Source organism: Zootoca vivipara, chromosome 2, assembly GCF_965207765.1.
Source record: "Zootoca vivipara chromosome 2, rZooViv2.hap1.1, whole genome shotgun sequence".
NCBI lineage: Eukaryota > Metazoa > Chordata > Lepidosauria > Squamata > Lacertidae > Zootoca > Zootoca vivipara.
Window position 1 is genome coordinate 110,546,677 of NC_142584.1, and position 22,314 is coordinate 110,568,990.

The following is a 22,314-nucleotide window of genomic DNA, read 5'->3' on the forward strand; positions in this document are numbered from 1 at the left end:
TCTGTTTAATTCATGCCATTAGCCAGTACAGAGAGACAGCTCACTTAAAAAAAGCAAAGTTTACTACTTTATACATAACGATTTGTGTCTGTATACTGTAATATAAATAACGAGGTATGCATGTGGGTGCATATATCTGCAGCAATAAGTACAGGCCCACTTCCTCAGAAGAGTCAGAGGTGAGTTTGGCCTTATCAAATTCTTCAGTGTACAAGTTAATTCAACCATTGCATCGTTTGTTCCTTGCTGCCTCGGTTTGTTAACAGTGGAAGCCCCCTTGCATTTACTCAGAAGAAAGTGGCAGTGTGTTCAAATGGACTTCCCCTTATGCTTGTTTAGCACAGCAGCTTAAATTAATTAATACCCGCATGCAGCACGGTTTTTTTTCCCAGCTGGAACTCACCTGAACTCAGTTCCGGCACCTCTCAGGTGGGTTTAGGCCAGGCGTCAGCAATGTTTTCCGGCTGTGGGCTGGATCATTTCCACGGACGATCACCCGTGGGCCGGACATGCCCAGGACATGCGCAGAAGCGATTTCCGGCACCGCGCTGCCCCTCTTTGGGGCTCCGAAAATCGCTTCTGCGCATGTCCGGAAGCAGAAAATCGCGTTTGGGCATGCGCAGAAACGATTTCCGGAGCCCCGGAGATGGGCAGCATGGCTCCGGAAATTGCTTCTGCACATGTCCAGAAGCCGAAAATCACATCTGGGCATGCACAGAAGCGATTTTCGGCACCACTCGGCGAGTCCCCACGCCACGCTGCACCAGTTTAGCACAGCGTGCTGGGAACTTGCCGAGCGGGTGGCTCGGTGACCGAGCGGCTCGTGGGCCGGATAAACGGCCTCCGTGGGCCACATTCGGCCCATGGGCCAGACGTTGCCGACCTATGGTTTAGGCCAGGCATAGGCAACCTTGGCTCTCCAGATGTTTTGGAACTACAACTCCCATGATCCCTAGCTAACAATGCCAGTGGTCAGGGATCATGGGAGTTGTAGTTCCAAAACATCTGGAGAGCCAAGGTTGCCTATGCCTGGTTTAGGCACTTCTCAGGTGGGCACCATTACCCTTCTAAGAGAACGAGGGAGGCATTCGTGGTGAGTTCCGGCACCTCTTTTTCTAGAAAACCAGCACTGCCCGCATGCAGTACAAAAAAAAATGAAGAACCTGAGGTGTGGACCTCCAGTTTTGGCCCTGCCCAGCCCCATTCAAGCGCCTGTTCCTCAGAGGCAGGTCCCCATCTCAATGGGAACCACTTCTGATGGTGCTGAGGACTTCAATCAGAGGCACAGACTGGATCTAGGAGAAGCCTTAGGTGGGGAAGGCTGATCAGCAGGGGCTGTTTCTCCATCAGCCTCAGGTTTCTGCAGAGGATTCTGTGACCTGTATTTTCCACCTGCTGTATTTGCTTTGGAACTGGGTATCTCCCCCCGCCGCCGCCGCCCCAAGATTAAACATTGTCCTCCGTGCTGCTTTCCTCTCCCCGCCTCCCCTAAGGGGATGTTTCCTCTCTGGCCTGGCCCAGAATAATGTCCCCTTGCCCCCACAAGCCAGGGCTCTGGGGAGGCCTTGACGGCATGGGATTGGGCTCCTAGCCCCCGATGTCCACAAGCAAGTCATAGATGGCTGTGGTGAGGCCCCATGTGACTCCGGCCCGGAGGATGAGCAGGGACCCTCCCCTGTAGAGGAGTGTGGCTTTCCTGCCCCGAGCCCTCCAGACGGTGGCAGCCGCCGCCGGGAGCCTGAGGGTATCCTCCTTCCCGACCTGAGACTGCACGTTGGCAATGAGGACACCGAGAGGGAAGAGGAGGAAGGAGATGGCGGTTCCGTTCATGCTGCCCGACACCAGGGCGGGGAGCCAGCGGGGCAAGCCCCTCTCAGACAGGCCGTCGCGGAGGGGGTCCTTGAAGGAGAAGTAGAGGGCACAGCCCAGGCCATTGCGGGTCAGGATGAGGCTGAGGCCTCGGTAGTAGCCCAGGGCCAGCCTCTCCTTTGGGGCGTAGGAGTTGAATTCCTCCAGGATGCTCCAGGTTGTGGGGAATCGCTTCACGGTCCGCCCGTCCTGGAGAACGTTCTGGACCCTCTCGAAGGGGCCAAAGGCCAGCGCTTCCAGGAAGCCCGAGAGGAGGCCTGCAAAGGCTCGGTCTCTCAGCGAGTAAGGCCCGGGGGACCTGGCTGAGAAGGCACGAAGGAGGTTGTCATGGGTGCCGTACATCAAGGCCCCCTGCAGTGTCCTGGCCAAGAGTGGAGGGGCAATGCCTCGCGCGAAACCGGCAAGGCCCTCCCGGCGCAACTGGCCAATGGCCTCCGTGATGGACAAGGCGTGAAGCTGCTGGCGGAAAATGGTCTTGTAAACGGGGAAGGTCACCAGCGTGGTGGCGAAGCTGGAAGCAGCTCCCACGGTGCAGCTGACAGAGTTCCATCTTTTGTGGTGCTTCTCCTCCATCTTCTCAGAGTCCTATTGGGAGTCTTCCCCTTCCGGACTGCAAGATTTAGAAGAGAGAAATAATAATAATCATAACAATGATTTTAATATTTGTACCCCACCCATCTGACCGGGTTGCCCCAGCCACTCTGGGCAGCTTCCAGCATATTTAAAAAACATAATAAAACATTAAAAACTTCTCTATATAGGACAGCCTTCAGAATGTATTCTAAAGGTTGTACAGTGGTACCTCGACATCCGAATGCCTCGACTTCCGAAGGTTTCGGCTTACGAAGTCGGCAAACCCGGAAGTATTTTCGCCGCACGTGCGTTCATGCGCAGAAGTGCCAAATCGAGCTTCGCGCATGCGCAAAATGGACGCTTCGACAACCGAAGGATTCGACTTACGAAGAGCGCCACGGAACGGATCGCCTTCGTAAGTCGAGGTACCACTGTATAGTTACTTATCTCCTTGACATCTGGTGGGAGGACCTTCCTTAAGGTGGGTGCCACTACCGAGAAGCCCCTTAACCCCATGTGCGTGAAGAAGCTCCCCAGTGTTAGTGTAATCTAAAAACGGACTTGAAATGACCCTTGCATAATTTTGCCCCTATCAACAAGTTTCTCCCTTCAACAGGTCTTCCCCAGCAACAGGGTTTCCTTAGCAACAGACTTCTCTATTAGACATGCTCTGGAGGAGAGAGCTGTAGCTGTTACCTTGGCCAGATGGCTGGAGAGCACAGACCAGGAATGATTCTCTGTATATAGTTTTGATTTATTTCCCTCATACCAATAGTTGCATAAGTTGTAATGTTAATTCTTCAATAAATATTTTAAGCAGAACTGGCGTGGGCAAGGGCAGGCATCCCCAAACTTCGGCCCTCCAGATGTTTTGGACTACAATTCCCATCTTCCCCGACCACTGGTCCTGTTAGCTAGGGATCATGGGAGTTGTAGGCCAAAACATCTGGAGGGCCGCAGTTTGGGGATGCCTGGGCAAGGGGTTTATTCCCACATGGGAATTCACCAACAGATGAGTTGAACTGACGAAGAAGATTCTGGGAGACTTTCTGGGTGACTCTGCTGACTCAAAAGGAACTCCAAATGGCACAATTTGCAGTGCCACGTGGTTCAACCTCCTGTGGCATCACTAGACAGGGCAGGGAAAGTGAAAGTGAAAGGACCCCTGGATGGTTAAGTCCAGTCAAAGGCGACTATGGGGTTGCAGCGCTCATCTCACTTTCAGGCTGAGGGATCCGGCGTTTGTCCACAGACAGCTTTCCAGGTCATGTGGCCAGCATGACTAATCCGCTTCTGGTGCAACGGGACACTGTGACGGAAACTAGAGCGCACAGAGATGCCGTATTTCTTCCTGCCACAGCAGTACCTATTTATCTACTTGTGCTGGTGTGCTTTTGAACTGCTAGGTTGGCAGAAGCTGGGGCAGAGCAACAGGCGCTCACCACCTTCGCACAGATTCAAACTGCCAACCTTCCGATCGGCAAGCCCAAGAGGCTCAGTGGTTTAGACCACATCACCACCGCCGTCCCGGCTCAGAAAGACACACACCCTTTGCAAGACCCTGGAGAGACATTGCTGCCAGTCAATGTAGACAATATTGGGGTAGGTGGATCATCACCCTGACTGGGCAAGACGGTGCCCTAGGTTCCTATGAAGAGATACAGTGACTTATATGACTAACATGAGGGGTTGGTCACACAGAGGCGTAGCGGGGGGGAGGGCGAGCTGCCCCCTTAAATAAAGTACAGTGCTTAAGAACTTAAGTTCTGGTTAAGAACTTAATTCGTTCCGGAGGTCCGTTCTTAACCTGAAACTGTTCTTAACCTGGAGCACCACTTTAGCTAATGGGGTCTCCTGCTGCCGCCGCGCAATTTCTGTTCTCATCCTGAAGCAAAGTTCTTAACCTGAGGTACTATTTCTGGGTTAGCGGAGTTTGTAACCTGAAGTGTTTGTAACTTGAAGCGTTTATAACCCGAGGTACCACTGTAAAGCAATTAAAAATACTTAACTTAAAGTAGAAATTGTAGAAAGATTTTGACAGATTTTTTTGAGCAATTGGGGTCAAAAAAAAACACGTAATTTACAAACAACTCTTGTTGAGACATCTCATTCCAAACCTGCTAGACAGAGCCAGACAGAAGATGAGTGTACTGGCTTTCCCTAACATAAATACTGGCTATGCCCCTTCATAAGAAGTGGGGCTGGGAAAGAGGCGGGAAGCATAAGGCTCTGTTGTGGCCTGGTGCTTTTATCCTCCTCCGATCTGCAGTAATGTTGCAGGAGGGCTCACTTTCTTATAGGAGAGGTGTTGCTTGTGGGCTTCCCCTAAGGGGCTTCTGGCCGGTGACCAGAATGCTGCACCAGATGAGCCACTGGCCTGATCCACCCTTTGATCTCTTCTTTAGATCTGCATGAATTTGGCTGCATGCATAGATCAGGCCTCACATGAAGCTGGAGAGGCTGGGCAGTGACTGCAGTGCTGACCGGGGGGGGGGGGTGTGGGCATTCTGGCAGAGCTTCCTGCAAAATGGGGTGGGGTTCCATTTGCTGAGCCTTCTTAAGGCTCCATCAGGCTGCAGGGGGTCGCCTTTCACTAGGAGGTCCCATCGCAGAGGGCAGGCACACACACCCCTCCATCCCCCAGTCCTCTGGAGAGCAGCCTCTGAAAGCCCCACATTTTGGCAGATGCATCAGCCATCGGCCCTGGCTTGGGTACCTGAACAAATCTTCTCCTCCCTAATGGTCCAAAGTGATGCTCAGAGGCGCAGCGTTCCAAAGAAACAGCAGCCACAGCCCAGGAGATCTGGTCCCTTGCCATCCTCCTCCCTTACTCTCTCACTCACTTACTCTATTCTTCCAGGTGCCAAAGGGGGGGGGGTTGCACACAGAGACGCCTCCCACTTCCTTTCTTCACAAGAAGCTGCTGCTGCTGCTTGCTGCTGTCTGCGCGGCGCACGGACTTCCGGCTGCCTGTGCTCCCCTGCTCAGCAGCCAAGGTTGCATTCGCAGCATCCTTTGGCGTCAGGAGAGCCCAACCCCTTCTTGCAACGGAGCGCCGCTTCCTTGGCAGGATGGGATGGAAGTCGGTGCCGGCAATGCTTCCCGGAAGCTTTGCAGAAAATTAAACGAAAGGCCGCTCCCCCCCCCCACACACACACCCTGCGAGACAACACAGAAAGTGGCTACTAGCTGCCACGTGCTTCTTTGAATGAAATTTTGAAACGCAGGAATGTCAGCGAAACATTAAGCAAAAAACAGCACCACGCGGGTCTCCATGGGGAGCAACAATAATTTTCTCCAATCAATACCTGGATTTGCTTTGGATGAGATTCCTGCATGGCACGGGGTTGGACTAGATGAGCTTTGGGGGTCCATATTTCCAACTCTACAATTCTGTGATTTCATTGCGCAGTGCCCACCCCATTTCCTTACTGTATTTGTTTTTTTTCCCTTCTTCTTCCTAGGGCCACTGTGTCTCTGTGAGTGTTGTACAAAACCACTCTTGGGGGGAGATCGTTGTGGAATTCAGGACAGTCGTCGTCCGCCTCCCCCCCCCCCCACATCAAGAAAGTTTTTGCAGTACTAAGGAGCGCGGGGGCAATGCCGCCCCCCCCCCAAGTGTACCCCGAGCCTCGGGGGAAGGAGGGATCTGTTTCTCCGGGTTTCTAGCCCCAGGAGCATACAGGTGAAACTCGGAAAATTAGAATATCGTCGAAAAGTGCATTTATTTCAGTAGTGCAACTTAAAAGGTGAAAGCAATATATGAGATTTAGATGCATGACATGCAAAGCAAGATAAGTCAAGCCTTTATTTGTTGTAATTGTAATTATTTGTCGTTAGGGGGGGTCAATTATAAATGGAATGTAATTAATGAAATGTAATAGCGATGTTTATTTTTTTTGTTTATTTCTGTATCATTGTAGCTTTTTTTTTATTACTGTGGAATTTCCAAAAGAAAGCATTTGTAAAAATTAAAAGAATTAAAAGAAAAATAAAAAATAATAAGTTGCATTACTGAAATAAATGCACTTTTTGACGATATTCTAATTTTTCCGAGTTTCACCTGTATGGTGAGTGGGGCTTTGCTAAGGAAAGGGGTGCTAGGTGGCAGAGATAAGGTGTTGGGAGAGCCCTTGAGGTTGACATGGAAAGTTAAATCCGCCGCTGTCTAGCTGGAAGTGGGAGGGAGGGGTGCTTAGTTTGGGGATCGGACCACGCTTTTTCAACCCATTCGGCGCCCCCCACCCACCCCCACGACTCCCAAGCCTACAGCGAGCCGGGGAAAGGGGAGAGCGGCAGCAGCTGCTTTAGGGGAGTGGCGGGGGGCCGCCAAATGGTAACCCCCCCTTCAGCCTGACACCTGGTGCAGACTGCAGTCCCGCACCCCCGTTGCTATGCCCCTGCTAGCCCTACCTTTCCCCACCATTTCCATCTATCCCTTTGCAAACCTCTCCCAGGTTACCCTGACCCCCACTTTTAAAGGAGGGGGAGGTGCTTCAGAAAACCACATCCTCCATTAAACCTTGCTGCCAAAGCACAGGCATATTTACAAATTTGTTTACAGGTAGGTAGCCGTGTTGGTCTGAGTCGAAAGAAAATAAAAAAAATTCCTTCAGTAGCACCTTAAAGACCAACTAAGTTTTTATTTTGGTATGAGCTTTCGTGTGCATGCACACTTCGTCAGATACACTGAAACAGAAGCCACCAGACCCTTATGTATATTCAGAGGGTGGGGATGATGGGAATGGGTGATGGGCTGATAGGAGTGGTAAACCTGTTGATGACTGTCAACGACTGTTAATGACTGCAATTGGTCTTGCGGGGGGGGGGAGCAAGGGCTGAGGTGCTAAGGAAAGCTTGATCATGTATAATGAGATAAGAATCCTATGTCTTTGTTCATTCCAGGTGTCTCCATGGTTTTAAGCTTGCTAATGAGTTGCAATTCAGCAACTTCTCTTTCCAGTCTATTTCTGACACACATGAAAGCTCATACCAAAATAAAAACTTAGTTGGTCTTTAAGGTGCTACTGAAGGAATTTTTTTATTTTGTTACAAATTTGTGTTTGTGTGCATGCGACAAGTTCCAGAGGGGCCGTTCGGCATAGGTGCCAACACCCTGGGGGCCTGGGGGCTGAAACACCCACAAAATTCCTCATCAAGGGGCCAGGCACCAACAAATTTCGTTGCCATAGCCATGCACACTGCATGGCACCCATGGTGGCGTGGCCAAGTTGGCACTCCCGCTGCCCAGTTAGGCTGCAGCGCAGATGGTGGTGGAGTGCTTTGAAGTTATTTCAGCACCAGGTGTCTGGGTGTGTGTGGGGGGGAATGCTCCCCATCTCCCAACCCCCCACGTCCTGTCCTGTGTTTTGCGAGGGCAAAGGCAGCAACCTTAATGCCCCCCCTGCTTCATAAATGATGCCGTAGGTGATGTCAGGTGCAGGGCAGGTAGAACCACAACAATGGCAGAAAGCAGGATTGAACCCCATGAGTACAGTCCTGCATTTGGGTGTGCCAGCCTGTTACATGTTGTTAGTCATTAGGATGTCTGATGATTGACACATAGATGGTCCTGCTCACCTGTCAAGGTTGGTCTGCCGGGATGCGGGGAGATACCAATCTGATCCATCCACATACCTGGTGTAGACAGTACTGGGCTAGAGCTGGACCAAAGGAACTCAGTGGAAGGCAGCTCCCTTTTTATTTTTTTCCATAAATTTTGTTTATTTGGTTTTTCAGATTGAAATTTTACATCATTTATATCCAGCCCACAACATAAAAGCAAGATTGCAAGGAATCTCTTGGATTGCCCTCCTTCCCTTTGAGGGTCCTATTGTTAATTCTTTCCTCCTGCATCTTTTATAATAATCCAAATCTTTTATCTCTCCATTGTATCCAAAATTCACCATTAAACTACAAGTGATATTCCAATCCTACATTTAACTGTTTACAATAAAATAAGTTATAAATTCCCCCCATTCCTTATTTAAAAATTTGTCTTTTCTGATTTCTGATTCTTCTGGTCATTTTAGCCATTTTGTCACAATCCATCAACTTGATCTGCCCTTCTTCTCTGGTAGGGACTTTATCTTCTTTCAATCTTTATTTAAGCTCCCTCTTTATTTAATTCCAGCATCCTCTTCTCGCAGTGGCCAACCAGACCCCAATGGCAAGCAGGTGCAAGAGGCAAGTGCACGCCAATTATCATCATCATCATCGTCGTCGTCATCAAATTTGTATACCACCCTTCATCCAAAGATCTGAGGGCAGTTTGCAGCATAAAAACACAATATAAAAACACAAAATACTGTACACAATAAAAACAAGAGCAAAACAAACCACCTACCCCAAACACATTTAAAAGGATATAGGATATCGTTTGTCGATTATTAAATTTAAAGCACATTTACTGCACATTGTAAGCGCATGGCTCCTGCCCCAAAAGGATCCTGGGAGTCGTAGTTTCACCCTCATAGAGCTACTCTCCCCAGCACTATTAAACTACAGTTCCAATGATTCTTTGGGGGAAGCCATGAGATTTAAATGTGTGTTGAATGCACTTTAAAAATGTACTGTGGGTCTGCCTCCGGGAGGTGAGCCTTCTGAAAAGGCCTTTACCCTGGCCCTTGTGTTTTAGGGAAACCAGTTATCACACAGAAACATAGAACTGTATGGTCGGATGGGACCCCCTAGGGCCATCTAGTCCAACCCCCCTGCAGTGCAGGAATCACTGTTAAAATACGTCCATGCAAACATGTCCATGGGGCTGCTTCCACCAGGGGCCCAGCTCAGCAGATGAGCAGGAAAAGGAAAGGGGAAAACATAACAGGGCCGACTTCCAGTGAAAGGCGCAGTACTGTCTAGAACACACCCTTTGTGTGCTGTGGGACAGGGAAAAAAAGAGGAGGAGGAGGAGGAGGAGGAGGAGGAGGAGGAGGAGGAGGAGGAGGAGGAGGAGGAGTTTGGATTTGATATCCCGCTTTATCACTACCTGAAGGAGTCTCAAAGCAGCTAACATTCTCCTTTTCCTTCCTCCCCCACAACAAACACTCTGTGATGTGAGTGGGGCTGAGAGACTTCAGAGAAGTGTGACTACCCCAAGGTCACCCAGCAGCTGCCTGTGGAGGAGTGAAGACGTGAACCCGGTTCAACAGACTACAAGACAACTGCCCTTAACCACTACACCACACTGGAAGGGCTCAGTGGCATATATGGCAGAAAAGTGCAAAGTTCCAGAATCAGGCAACAAGCCTGACTGGAAAGGCAACCACTGCCAGGGCCTCCAGGCTTGTGGAAGGCCCAGAGCTCAGTAGATCTAGGGGTCTTACTTAACACGAATCAAAGGTGTGATGCATCAGCAAAAAAAAAGTGAATACCATTCTAGACTGCATAGTGTGCAGATCAAGGGAAGTCATAGTGCCCCTCTATTCTGCCTTGGTCAGGCCACACCTGGAATTCTGTGTCTAGTTCTGGGCGCCACAGTTTAAGAAGGATATTGACAAGCTGGAATGTGTGCAGAGGAGGGCAACCAAGATGATCAAGGGTCTGGAAACCAAGCCTTATGAGGAACGGTTGAAGGAGCTGGATATGCTCAGCCTGGAAAAGAGAAGACTGAGAGGAGACAGGAGAGTCACCTTCAAACATCTCAAGCGCTGTTATATGGAACGTAGGACTCGAACCAAGGGCTTCAAGTTACAAGAAAGGAGATTCTAACTAAACATGAGAAAGAACTTTCTGACAGTGGGACGGAAGGTTGTGGACTCTCCTTCCTTGGAGGTTTTCGGTTGGATGGCCCATCTGCCATGGATGCTTTGCTTGAGATTCCTGCCTTTGCAGGGGGCTGGACTAGATGACCCTTGGGGGTCCTTTTCCAACTCTGCAATGATAGGTAGAGCCTCTGCTTTGCATGCTGAAAACCTCAAGTTCGATCCCTGGCATCTCCTGCTGCCCAGCTGCTGCCAATCAGAGTCGACAATATGGAGCTGGATGGGAACAATAACTATAACCCGGCTTCCTGTACATATATATATGTATGTCAGAGACCCTTAAAAGTCCTCCTGGGTCTGAAAGCGAGCTATCCCGCACCGCAGGAGAAAAGCACCCGAGAGGTAGGCTCCGTGGGTTGCCCTTGAAGCCGCCTGGCCCTTTAACTCTCCCCCACACACACCCCACCCGCGCGCGCCTCTTTCTCGCTCCATCGCCCCCCATCATCTTCGCAGGGACAGCAAGAGCCGCGTGGCTCGTCCGGGGAAGGAGGGAGAGAGAGAGAGAGGCTGCCAAAGCAGGCAGAGACAGGAGGAGACGACGAGGGAGGCTTTTTTGGTGGGGGGTGACGCAGAGAGCTATCTCTCCCTCCTCCGGTGGGTCTCTAACCCCCCACCCCTACCCCGCCTCCACAACAGACACACACACACACATACATATAGTCACAGCCAAGACGAGAGCGGCAGAGATGTCTTCGGAGAAAACAGGTGAAAGAAGGGACGCTGCTGGTGGGGAACGATCAGGCTGGGATCGGGCCCGCCTGTGTAGCTGGGCGCAAGGTGGGCGTTTGGTGGGGTTGGGGAGTGGGGGGGGAGAGATCAGATCTGCATCAGAGGGAATGGCACACGAAGGTTGTTTATATATAGTGTGTGTGCGCCATTCCCTCTGATATATATATTTGGGGGGGGGGGTTGCACATGTGTCCATCAAGCTGTGTGTGGGAATTATCCCTCCGTGTGTGGTGCTGCCAGGAGGGGATCGTGCAAATGCTGCGCGTTGTGCAGAGAATGGAAATATTTATGTGCGATGTTCTATCCATGGAGAAATTCAGGAGGACGAGGGTCGCATTGGGTGCAGAGCGCAGTTCTTGCGCGCGGGTGCCTGCCTGCCTGCCTGCAGAAGGCTTCTTCCTCTTGCAACGTGCCTGTGGTTGCTGGGATTTGTGCTGCGGAGCTGTTGTGGAAAACGCCTATGTGGTTGTGTTGTGTCAGGTGTGCAAAGGAGGGGTGCAGAAGCTAAAGGGCAGGTTGTGCAGCCAGCTGGGGGCCTGCAGATTGCATCAGTGCTAGTCCTACTCAGAGCAACCCCATTGAAATGAATAAATACAGCTAACAAAGGCCCATTAATTTCTGAGAAAAAGAGAGTTAGCCTCAACCGTGTGTGTGTGTGTGTGTGTGTGTGTGTGTGTGTGTAATGTGCTTGCGTGTATTTGGGTTTTTTTCTCTCTCAAACATGCACAGAAAGGAGGATATTTGGTGTGCTGGAGGGTTGGGTGGGCTTGTGCATTAATCAGATGTTTCCACGGAGGTCACCGTGTGCAATGGGTGAGGGATGCAAGATTCCATGTGCGAGGTGTGAGACTGTTTAGCAGGAGCGCTGTGCCAGGGGTAACTGTGTGTGCATCACTTTGTGATGTCATCTGTTATGTGTCTGGGTGTTCGGGGTATGTGTGTGTGTGAAATGGGAGATGCGATCCGGCAGGTACAGAGAGCAGAGGGATTATACCACTGATATGACATGACTTGACAAGCTTCTGTTTATACTGCCTCGCCAAATTTTGCCGTGAGGAATGTGCACCTGCATTTTCGCCGTGGAGAGAAGGGGGCTCTATTTATATATCATATGTTGTTGTTTCTTAAGTGTGGGGGTACACAACGGGGTTTGAGGTGTGAGCCGCACAGCATCTCTGTGTTAGTAATGGTGTGGGGGGTAGGTCTGTGTGCTTGGGATTCTGCCTTTGGGGCAGGGGGTGTAGAGGTCTCTGTGGGTCCCAGTGTTTGTGTACCTTGTTCATCCAGAGGCAGATGGGGTGCCCTCCAGATACTGGACCTGAGCTGCCACCAACCCCATCCAACATGACAAATGGGCAACATCTAAAGGGCTCCCCTTGATATAGAAGGAATGGCGTGGGCATTTAAGGACTGGCATCCAGAATTAATAAGAATATCTAAAGCGCTTTCCTTCATTGTGACTCTGCTTGCATTTAAGAAAAGGAAGGGATGTGGAATGAACCTTTGGCCAATCAGATAGAACCGTAGATTTGGAAGGGACCATAAAGGTCATCTAGTCCAACCCCCTGCAATGCAGGAATCTTTTTGCCCAACGTGGGGCTCGAACCCACAACCTTGAGTTTAAGAATCTCGCCCTCTACCATCTGAGCTGTCAGAACTCAGTTCTCTCAAGAGTCTCCCTTACTTACAAATATTACACACACACACACACACACACACATCTGTGCACCACTACATGTAAACATAGCTCCCTCTGGCCCTTTGCATTTTCCCATCATTTGCAAAGGAAGTTGGACCACAACCTCCAAAACATAAATTCTCTGACACAGCTTTCACACATTCTTTTATCCTGTCACATATGATCTTGTACCCATGGAACCTGGGGCCTGGGGCTGGATGCGGCCCTCCACGCCTCTCCACCTGGCCCTCAGAACTCTCCCTAGACCACACACCTATCCTCAGGCCACATCCCTCACTTGCCCTACTTCAGGGCTCCCCAAACTAAGGCCCGGGGGCCGAATGCGGCCCAATCGCCTTCTAAATCCAGCCCGCGGAGGGTCCGGGAACCAGCATGTTTTTGCCTGAGTAGAATGTGTCCTTTTATTTAAAATGCATCTCTGGGTTATTTGTGGGGCATAGAGATTCATTCACTCCCCCCCCCCAAAAAATATAGTCCTGCCCCCCACAAGGTCTGAGCGACAGTGGACCGGCCCCCTGCTGAAAAAGTTTGCTGACCCCTGCCCTACTTCATAGTATCAAGGAGTGCTTTGTCTGGAAGGTGCTCCTGATATCTGATAATGTTTTTGTTTGCCTAAATCAGAGCTTTCCAAACTGTGTGTCGCGACACATTAGTGTACCGGCTGCAGTGTGCAGTTGTGTCGTGCGAACGCTCCCCGCACTCCTCCTGGGGCTGGAAAGGGGTTAGTTTAACCTCTGGTTTGCTAGTAAAACTGAATTACTGTGACGTGAAATAATGCATATCTAAAAAGTGTGTCCCCAACATGGAAAGCTCTGCCCTAGATGGAAATTAGCCCACTGTACAAAGGTACTTGGGACGCGGGTGGCCCTGTGGGTTAAACCACAGAGCCTAGAGCATGCCAATCAGAAGGTCGGCGGTTCGAATCCCCGCGATGGGGTGAGCTCGGTCCCAGCTCCTGCCAACCTAGCAGTTCGAAAGCACGTCAAAGAGCAAGTAGATAAATAGGTACCACTACAGCGGGAAGGTAAACGGCGTTTCCATGTGCTGCTCTGGTTCACCAGAAGTGGCTATGTCATGCTGCTGGGCAATAATGCGAGATGAGCACCGCAACCCCAGAGTCGGTCACAACTGGACCTAATGGTCAGGGGTCCCTTTATCTTTACAAAGGTAAAATTCACATTCCTTCCTCCACTTGTATCTGTCTCTGGCCTTGCCTGCAATAATAATAATAATAATAATAATAATAATAATAATAATAATAATAATAATAATAATTTATTATTTATACCCCGCCCATCTGGCCGGGTTCCCCCAGCCACTCTGGGCAGCTTCCAACAAAACAATAAAATACAGAAATATTTCTGTATAGGAATGTGGCACCCAGACAGTTACCCAGAAGGAAGAGTGGCGCCTCCTGGAGTGAAAAATGTTTCCCATCTCTGTCATATACCACAAACACCACACATTTAAAGCTCGTTCAGTGCACATTTGAAGGGCACGACTTCCCCCAAAGAATCCTGGGAACTTCAGTTTGCCCACCACAGAGTGCTGCTCAGCATCCTTAACAAATTACAGGTCCCAGGATTCTCTGGGAGAAGGCATGCTTAAAATGTGCGATGGGTGTGTTTTATATGCGTGGTGCCCACACACCCCTGTCAGTACTAACACAAAGCCCATAATCAATGCACACAAAGCACAACAGAAATCAAACACACCGCATCCTAGTATGGTATACAAATGTATTTCATGCATGTTGCACTTATGCAGCCCACCACACCATACACAAACACGTGGGCATGGACATGCACAAGTCTTTTTCCACAACTGTTCCTGAACTTGCAGCTACACAACATGCAGCAAGCAGAAGCTCAAACTTCCACAGAGACATACTCATTGCTGCCACTCCAAAGGGATCCCTTCTGTTTTATGCCCCACCAGAACTAAAATACCCTTACGGGAACTAGCGAGGCAATTTAACATACTTACAAAGGATGTCAGCCCATTTGAACATGTGCGCATCATTCCAAGACGACATGCCAGGATCACGCGGGTGGTTTAATGGACACCCATGTGACCTGTTGCTCTCCCACACTTACACAACAGAGTGTAGGAAATTTGCAAGTGGGCACTATACTGCCAACCTGGGTGTGGGGAACCTTAGCCGAATGTGGTCCTCCAGGGCTCTTCATCAGGTGCTTGGAGATTTCCTGAGGACAAACCCACACCCCGCCAGCCCTGCCTTGTGCCTTCCTTGAGGGTTTTTGCCTGGCTGGAATAGGTCCTTGAACTCTGATGATGGCTCTTGCTTGCCTGCGTGGAGGAATAGAGAAGAACATGTGTGCCTAAGTGTGCGGTGTGTAGAAACGACGCTCCTGTAGGAAGGTAAACTTATCGCTCCACCCATTTTTGGCTCTGGCCCTGCCCACCGCTGGCATGTGGCCCTCAGAAGCCTGGCCAGAAGGGAATGTGGCCCTCGGGTTGCAAAAGATTCCCACCCCCAATTTACCTCATGGCCTTGTATAGCCTTCCTTTCTCCCGTGCACATACACACTCTGCTCTTTCCTGTTTGCATACATATATGCACACCAAACCCTCCAACATTTTTCTGATGAAAATAGTTCCTATTCCATTATTATTATTATTATTATTATTATTATTATTATTATTATTATTATTATTATCCTGCCCATCCGACTGGGTTGCCCCAGCCACTCTAGGTAGCTTCCAATGTATATAAAGGCATAATAAAACCATACAAAAGTGGGACATTCTGGGGATCAAAAAAGAAACCAGGGTGGCTTCTGTAAATCTGGGACCGTCCCTGGAAAATACGGACATTGGAGGATCTGTGCACACCCATTTTTCTGAGACCAATGCATTATAGCAGCTGAGACAAAGAGTTGCATGCTTGGGATTCCCCAATTCAGACGTCACCTCTTGGCCACTGACTCACCAAGGCTGCCATCTTGTACACACTTAATGTTAAACTCTCCCGTTGAGCTCAAAGGGACTTACTTCTGAATCCCAAGATTGTACGCGGGGGGGGGAGGGGGGCCTTTAAGCAAAACGGTGACCGCTCCGCCTCGCCGCCAGAGACATAGGAATGATATTATCCTACCTTGCACCACTGTTGTAAGCATTGCTGAGGTAACGCCTTGAGCGTTTAGGAAGGGGGCTAGGCAAATACAAAGGGCATAATTCCGCCCAAGTTAAGCACTTCAGCCCATCGATTGTACGGCAAGACGCTTCGGCACGTGCCCACCGCTCTAATTGGAATCAATACGGCTTAGAAGAGCTTAACATTTCCTGGATCATGCCCCTTGTACTATTATTGCTCATTACGGATTGACGGATGGGATAGTCGGAAACAGGGGGAAGAACTTTGTTTGCTAATGGTTTCGGTCCTGAAGGAAAAGCGAAGTTAATTTAAAAAAGACCTCGTCCTTTGCTGGCCCTGAAACGTTAGCAGCCATTGGGCTGTTATGCCCCATTTAACCTTTACGAATTTTTCGGAACCTTGCAAGCCAGTTTATCCTCGCCACCACAACCAGCCTGCCTGGGAGAGAGATGCTCTTGGTTTTAAAGGCCAGTAACTGACGCCGAGGGAGAAAATGGCCTGCCCAGGTTGTGTGGAGGCCAAGACCGGGCACCTGAATCCCAGCAAACCTCTCCATGGGCTGGACACATCTCCCTGCAGCCATCCTGTCATTCTATGTGCCTTTTGTAATCCACTCACTCATTCACCTAACCTCCCTACAACCTTCCCACCCCCCCACCCCCTTTCTCTTCTCCCCCTCCAGGACACTTCTTCCTTCTCCCTCTATAAATAGAAAGCAGGCAGGCACAAACAAAGTGACCTAAAAAACCCATAACGGGAATTTGTTCACCCTCTGGAGGGATGGCCTACTTTGGAGAGGGTGTGTGTGTGTGTGTGTGTGAGAGAGAGAGAGAGAGAGAGAGAGAGAGCATGAATAAAGACAGGGGCCCCCAAACTAAGGCCCGGGGGCTGGATGTGGCCCAATCGCCTTCTCAATCCAGCCCGCGGACGGTCTGGAAATCAGCATGTTTTTACATGAGTAGAATGTGTCCTTTTATTTAAAATGCATCTCTGGGTTATTTGTGGGGCATAGGAATTTGTTCATTTCCCCCCAAAAAATATAGTCCGGCCCCCCACAAGGTCTGAGGGACAGTTCACCGGCCCCCTGCTTAAAAAGTTTGCTGAACCCATGAATAAAGATCTATTTTGTGTGCTCTGTGTGTAGAGAGGGCAGTTGTATGACCCCCCCCCCAAGTGGATAATATATATTTACCACACTGGAAAACTGTCAGTGTACTATTGTGTGTCGGTGCGTATGTTGTTTTTTTGAAATATTTTTATTCCTTTTATAAGATTGATAACAAAGACAAAAACAATAATCAATCACAATAAAACAACACAAAACAGAACAAGAAACAAAATTACAGATCTTACCTTATTTCTATTTCAATCATTGTTATGTGGACTTGCCCATGTCCCCCCCCCTTTCTGATTTTCATTTCCAAATCCTCTTTAGCAATGTCATATATCATATTCTTGAACATTTGTATACAACTTAGGTGCATATGTTGTGTACCTGCTCTCCTTTTTTGCACACTCGTGGGACCGCCTCTCTAAAAGATGCCATGGGCGGCCTTTGGGGGGGGGGAGAACAAACTAACTACCTAACTAACTAACACATAGCCAACATAATTTAATGCAGAACTGCTATTTGAAGGGAAAGGGCAGCTGGACAAAAATATCCAGAGCATAATTACTGTTTAGGGATGTGGATGTTGCTGCTGGGCCAGCCTGTGATTCAGCGGCATGAGGCAGCTGCCTCAGGTGGCTGATTTTGGGATGCTGTTAAATAGGGCAGCAAATCGCTGGATATCTCGTTTGTTATTCTGTTGGTACTTCCTAGGTTTCTAGGGCAGGGGTGGGGGGGATTTTTTTCTCAGCCTGAGGGCCGAATTCCCTTCTGGCCAACTCTCTGAGGGCCACATGTCAATGTTGGGTGGGGCTACAAGCAGAAGGGAGTTTTAGCCAAACCATTCGGTGGATTTCCGCTTCCACAATTGTCACCACCTTCCTCTCTTCTCTCTTGCGTTCATCTATCTCAGTATTGCCTGCACTGTTTGGCAGCAGCTGGGGGCACTGTCATACAGTGGTTCCGCTCCTTCCTCCTGGGCTGCGTTCAGAAAGTGGTGGTGGGGGATGAGTGTTCGGACCCCTGGGCTCTCACTTGTGGGGTGCCTCAGGGCTCTGTCCTCTTCCCCATGATCTTTAACATCTACATGCAGCCGCTGGGAGAGATCATCAGGGGGTTTGGGCTGGGTGTTCATCAGTATGCGGATGATACCCAGCTCTACCTCTCTTTCAAATCATAACCAGTGAAGGCGGTGAAGGTCCTGTGTGAGTGCCTGGAAGCGGCTAGAGGATGGATGGCGTCTAACAGATTGAGGTTGAATCCTGACAAGACAGAAGTACTGTTTGTGGGGGACAGGAGGCGGGCAGGTGTGGAGGATTCCCTGGCCCTGAATGGGGTAACTGTGCCCCTGAAGGACCAGGTGCGCAGCCTGGGAGTCATTCTGGACTCACAGATGTCCATGGAGGCACAGGTCACTTCTGTGTCCAGGGCAGCTGTCTACCAGCTCCATCTACACAGGCTGAGACCCCACCTGCCTGCAGACTGTCTCGCCAGAGTGGTGCATGCTCTGGTTATCTCCCACTTGGACTACTGCAATGCACTCTACGTGGGGCTACCTTTGAAGGTGACCCGGAAACTACAACTAATCCAGAATGCGGCAGCTAGACTGGTGACTGGGAGCGGCCGCCGAGACAACATAACACCGGTCTTGAAAGATCTACATTGGCTCCCAGTACGTTTCCGAGCACAGTTCAAAGTGTTGGTGCTGACCTTTAAAGCCCTAAATGGCCTCGGTCCAGTATACCTGAAGGAGCGTCTTCACCCCCATCATTCTGCCCGGACACTGAGGTCCAGTACTGAGGGCCTTCTGACGGTTCTCTCGTTGCGAGAAGCCAAGTTGCAGGGAACCAGGCAGAGGGCCTTCTCAGTGGTGGCGCCTGCCCTGTGGAACGCCCTCCCATCAGATGTCAAAGAGAAAAACAGCTACCAGATTTTTAGAAGACATCTGAAGGCAGCCCTGTTTAGGGAGGCTTTTAATGTTTAATAGATTATTTTATTTCATTTTTCTGTTGTAAGCCGCCCAGAGTGGCTGGGGAAACCGAAGAAGGATGTCAAACATGTCCGAGTGATCAGTTCTAGTGCTTTATTAAAGAAAGGCCTAGACTTTCTTTAAAAGCAAAGCAGCCTGCCAAGTCTCTCAGCCCTTATAGATGTGGGGCAGACACTGCAGCGAGGAGATGGCTTGTCCGTAGCCAAGCAAACATTCATACAATCTTTATACACAAAGCAGCATATGTCACTTCTCATCACTTCACCAGACCAGATGAGGGCATAGGTGGCAAATACCCAAATCTTACAGATAGTGCCCCTTTCTGGGCACAAAGCCCAGCACCTCAAGTCCCCAGATAAGGGTAACATCAAAGCAAGCCGATTAGCGGATATCAAAGCAAGTGAATACAATCATGATCTCGTTGCTGCAACAACTACCAATTAATCATGGGGATATATCGACTACTAAAATGGTGTTTGCAGAGTTCAGCACAAGCCCTTCCTTATAAAGTTCTCACTGATTTTCAGTGGTGCTAATTTCTGAATAAAATGCTCTTAGAACATGTCCTGCAAATACAGTGGTACCTCGCTAGACGAATGCCCTGCTAGACGAATGGGTTTTGCAATTGGAGGTTGCCTCGCAAGACGAATTTGTTTTGTGAAAAATTCATCTAGCGAATCGCAGTTTCCCATAGGAATGCATTGAAATTCAATTAATGCGTTCCTATGGGCAAAAAATAAAAAAAATTCAATGCATTCCTATGGGATTCGCAAGTCGAATTTTTTGCAAAATGAATTGACTCACAGAACAAATTAAATTCGTCTTGTGAGGCACCACTGTAAGATTTCAAGGCAACATATGGATTCAAACAGGAAGACTGTCAGCCATGACAATGCACTGATTTTATGTTTCTGTCAAAGAGAACAAAAATTGTGACATCATCATATTCTCTCCCCCGCCCCTTTTAAAGGAGGGTGCCTAAAATTCCTTTTAGTTTCTAATTGCAATTTTCCTTTCTAAGCCAATGAGGGGTGCGTTGTTGTTGCCTTTTTAAAAGTTATTGGGCCAAGGTTGTCGGTGCCAGATAATGCCCTTTTAAAAGCACATTAGAATTTAACATGTCGACAAAGGTGTGCCAGAACCCCCATAAAATAGCAGGCAATGAGCCAGATCAATCCCCAAAGGCACCGGAAGAGACATTATTGTGCTGAAGAGCAAGTTGCCGTTGTGATCAGCGGAAGCATAAATGCGCATTAAGGTCCCCTGTTTCCTATATTAAGCCGAATCAGATTAACCTCCTCATTAAGGGAAACTGTGCTGTGGAATACTTTAGGTGCAGCTGAGTAAATGGCGCTGTTAGTCAGGAAATAAGCTGAGCTTGACACAAAGTAGTGAGCTGGTGGGCAAAAAGGAATATACGAACTGAAGGGAACGTAGGCAGCACAGCATTCCATCCTAAAATCTAACAATACGGAGTGATCATATCATATTGACACCAACTCATATATATGTGGCAAGCAAAGTTAATGCAGGCAGCACATTGGAAAGAGCCACAAATAAGTTTAATAAATAATAATAATAATAATAATAATTCTTCAACAAAGGATTAATAAGAGCCAGTGGTGGTATAGTTTTTAGAGTGTCAGGCAAGGGCCTGGGACCCGCGTTCAAACCTCTGCTCTGCTCAGCCATGAAACTCACTGGGTTAACCATAGAGCCAGTCAGAATCTCTCAGCCTCAAGGATAAAATGTTTGCCCCCTTGAGTTGGAGGATATAAATGTAATCAATACATGTCAATCTGATGAGGCACGGAGATGGTGCCCAGGGCCGTTTTAAGCATATCCAGCGCCATGGTGCAAAGATCCCTCTGGCGCACGCGCCCCCCCTTTTCCCGAGTTGTCGACCTTTTTTTAGTGAGCTGACACCACAGTTACACATTATCTCTGCTTGGGAAAAGAAAACAGGAAACATAAACTGTTTTTGTTGCTCGTTTATTACATAGCTGCCAAGTTTTTCCTTTTCTCGCGAGGAAGCCTATTCAGCATAAGGGAAAATCCCTTAAAATAAGGGATAACTTGGCAGCTATGTTATTATCATTGCACTTATTAAGTATATAACAACACCCCATTGTTTTGCTTTTTCTTGTTTTTATAAGATTACACATTATCTTATTATGTAAACCTTGTTTTTAACAATATTGATTCCTTTTTAAATGCACAATACCTGCGTTATATTCATGTAAAATAGTTTGATACAGTATATTGTATGGGATAGTTTTTCCTCACATTCTAAGGTTGCCAAGTCTGGTTGCTGTTGCTCAGGAGCAATGGCCACGGGGGCTGCCACTGCACCCCCCACCCCACCCCCAGGATCTGCCACCTGCCTAACAGAAGGGACGGCCCTGCCTCAATGCCACTATCCTATTGGCACCCCATCGGCCCATCTCCCTGCTCCTTTCAGGCGAAGCAGGTGCCAGAGCGTGCCAAACCCTGAGGATGTAGGCCCCGTGCAGATGTTGGTAACTTACTTGCTTCTTGTACAGGGTTCTATACGGCTCCCTAGCAGGACTCTTAGCACGGGCCTGCAGCAGGGTTCAAGGAGAAAGAGGTAAGGGAGAGATTGCCGCGTATTTAGGGGCTCAGGTAATTTACTGGGCTTGATATGACCACGACGAGCCACCTCGCCCAAGAGCACGGGGAGAATTCAGGCCAGTATCTGTGGGCTGGAGCACATTAGTGCGCTGCAGAGGAACAGCGAACATGTTGGAGGGAGGTAATTGTAGGTTCTTGCAGGACCAAAGTACCCACCCACAGACCCTGCTGAGTCTTTGTGTGATTCGTTGTTCCAGTTTTGCTTCTTTCCAATCAGCCTGTGCCGGAGCTGGGCAGTCCTGCAACATCTCTGCATGGTCCTGTTAGCTAGGGATCATGGGAGTTGTAGGCCAAAACATCTGGAGGGCCGCAGTTTGGGGGTGCCTGGGTTAGACCCTGTGACACCCCCTTCCTCCGCTCTAATGGCAACCACACCATGCTGAGCGATAGCGTTAATGAAAAGTCTCAATGAATGCTCACGTTGCTCATTTGCAATTTAATTGTGAATGTATTGTTATAGGGTTTTTTCAGCGGTTGAGTGCTCCCTTCTTGGCAGGCACGTAGCAAGGGAGGGGCGGGGCAGGGGGAGGGGCGCCCCTGGCTCCAGTCTGGCCTGCCCCTGGCCTCCTCTGGCTGAGCGCGCCACTGCCCTCACCACAACCGCCCTCCGCCCTCACGCGCCGGCTGCTGCCACCCTCGCGGAGCACACCCGGCGCCACCCTCACGCACCGCCACGGACGGACTGCGCATGTGTGGACATGCGCAGTCCAACCTGGTGCGTGCATCGTGACGTCACGACACATGCATCAGGCCGCGTCGTGACACCACGGCGTACGCGCCAGGACGGTCTGCGTATGTACCACCCCGGGC

General features: G+C 49.4%; 2 protein-coding genes across 2 annotated transcripts in view; one reads left to right on the forward strand and one right to left on the reverse strand.

Annotated features, from left to right (window-relative positions):
• Positions 1–1,451: 1,451 nt before the first annotated feature.
• On the reverse strand, positions 1,452–2,474 carry SLC25A53 (solute carrier family 25 member 53). The gene has a single exon (XM_035105057.2). The coding sequence runs from the start codon at positions 2,440–2,442 to the stop codon at positions 1,588–1,590; it is 855 nt and encodes a 284-aa protein (XP_034960948.2). The 5' UTR covers positions 2,443–2,474; the 3' UTR covers positions 1,452–1,587.
• A 7,943-nt stretch (positions 2,475–10,417) lies between these two features.
• The window catches only part of PRRT1 (proline rich transmembrane protein 1), a 29,386-nt gene continuing 17,489 nt past the window's right edge, over positions 10,418–22,314 (forward strand). The window contains exon 1 of the mRNA XM_088663667.1: positions 10,418–10,913. Within this exon, the coding sequence (XP_088519793.1) occupies positions 10,475–10,913 (439 nt within the window). The 5' untranslated portion in view covers positions 10,418–10,474. The remainder of the gene's footprint in view (positions 10,914–22,314) is intronic.

Coding starts and splice junctions, on each gene's coding strand:
- SLC25A53 (XM_035105057.2), bottom strand. CDS start 2,442: ATGGAGGAGAAGCACCACAAAAGATGGAACTCTGTCAGCTGCACCGTG.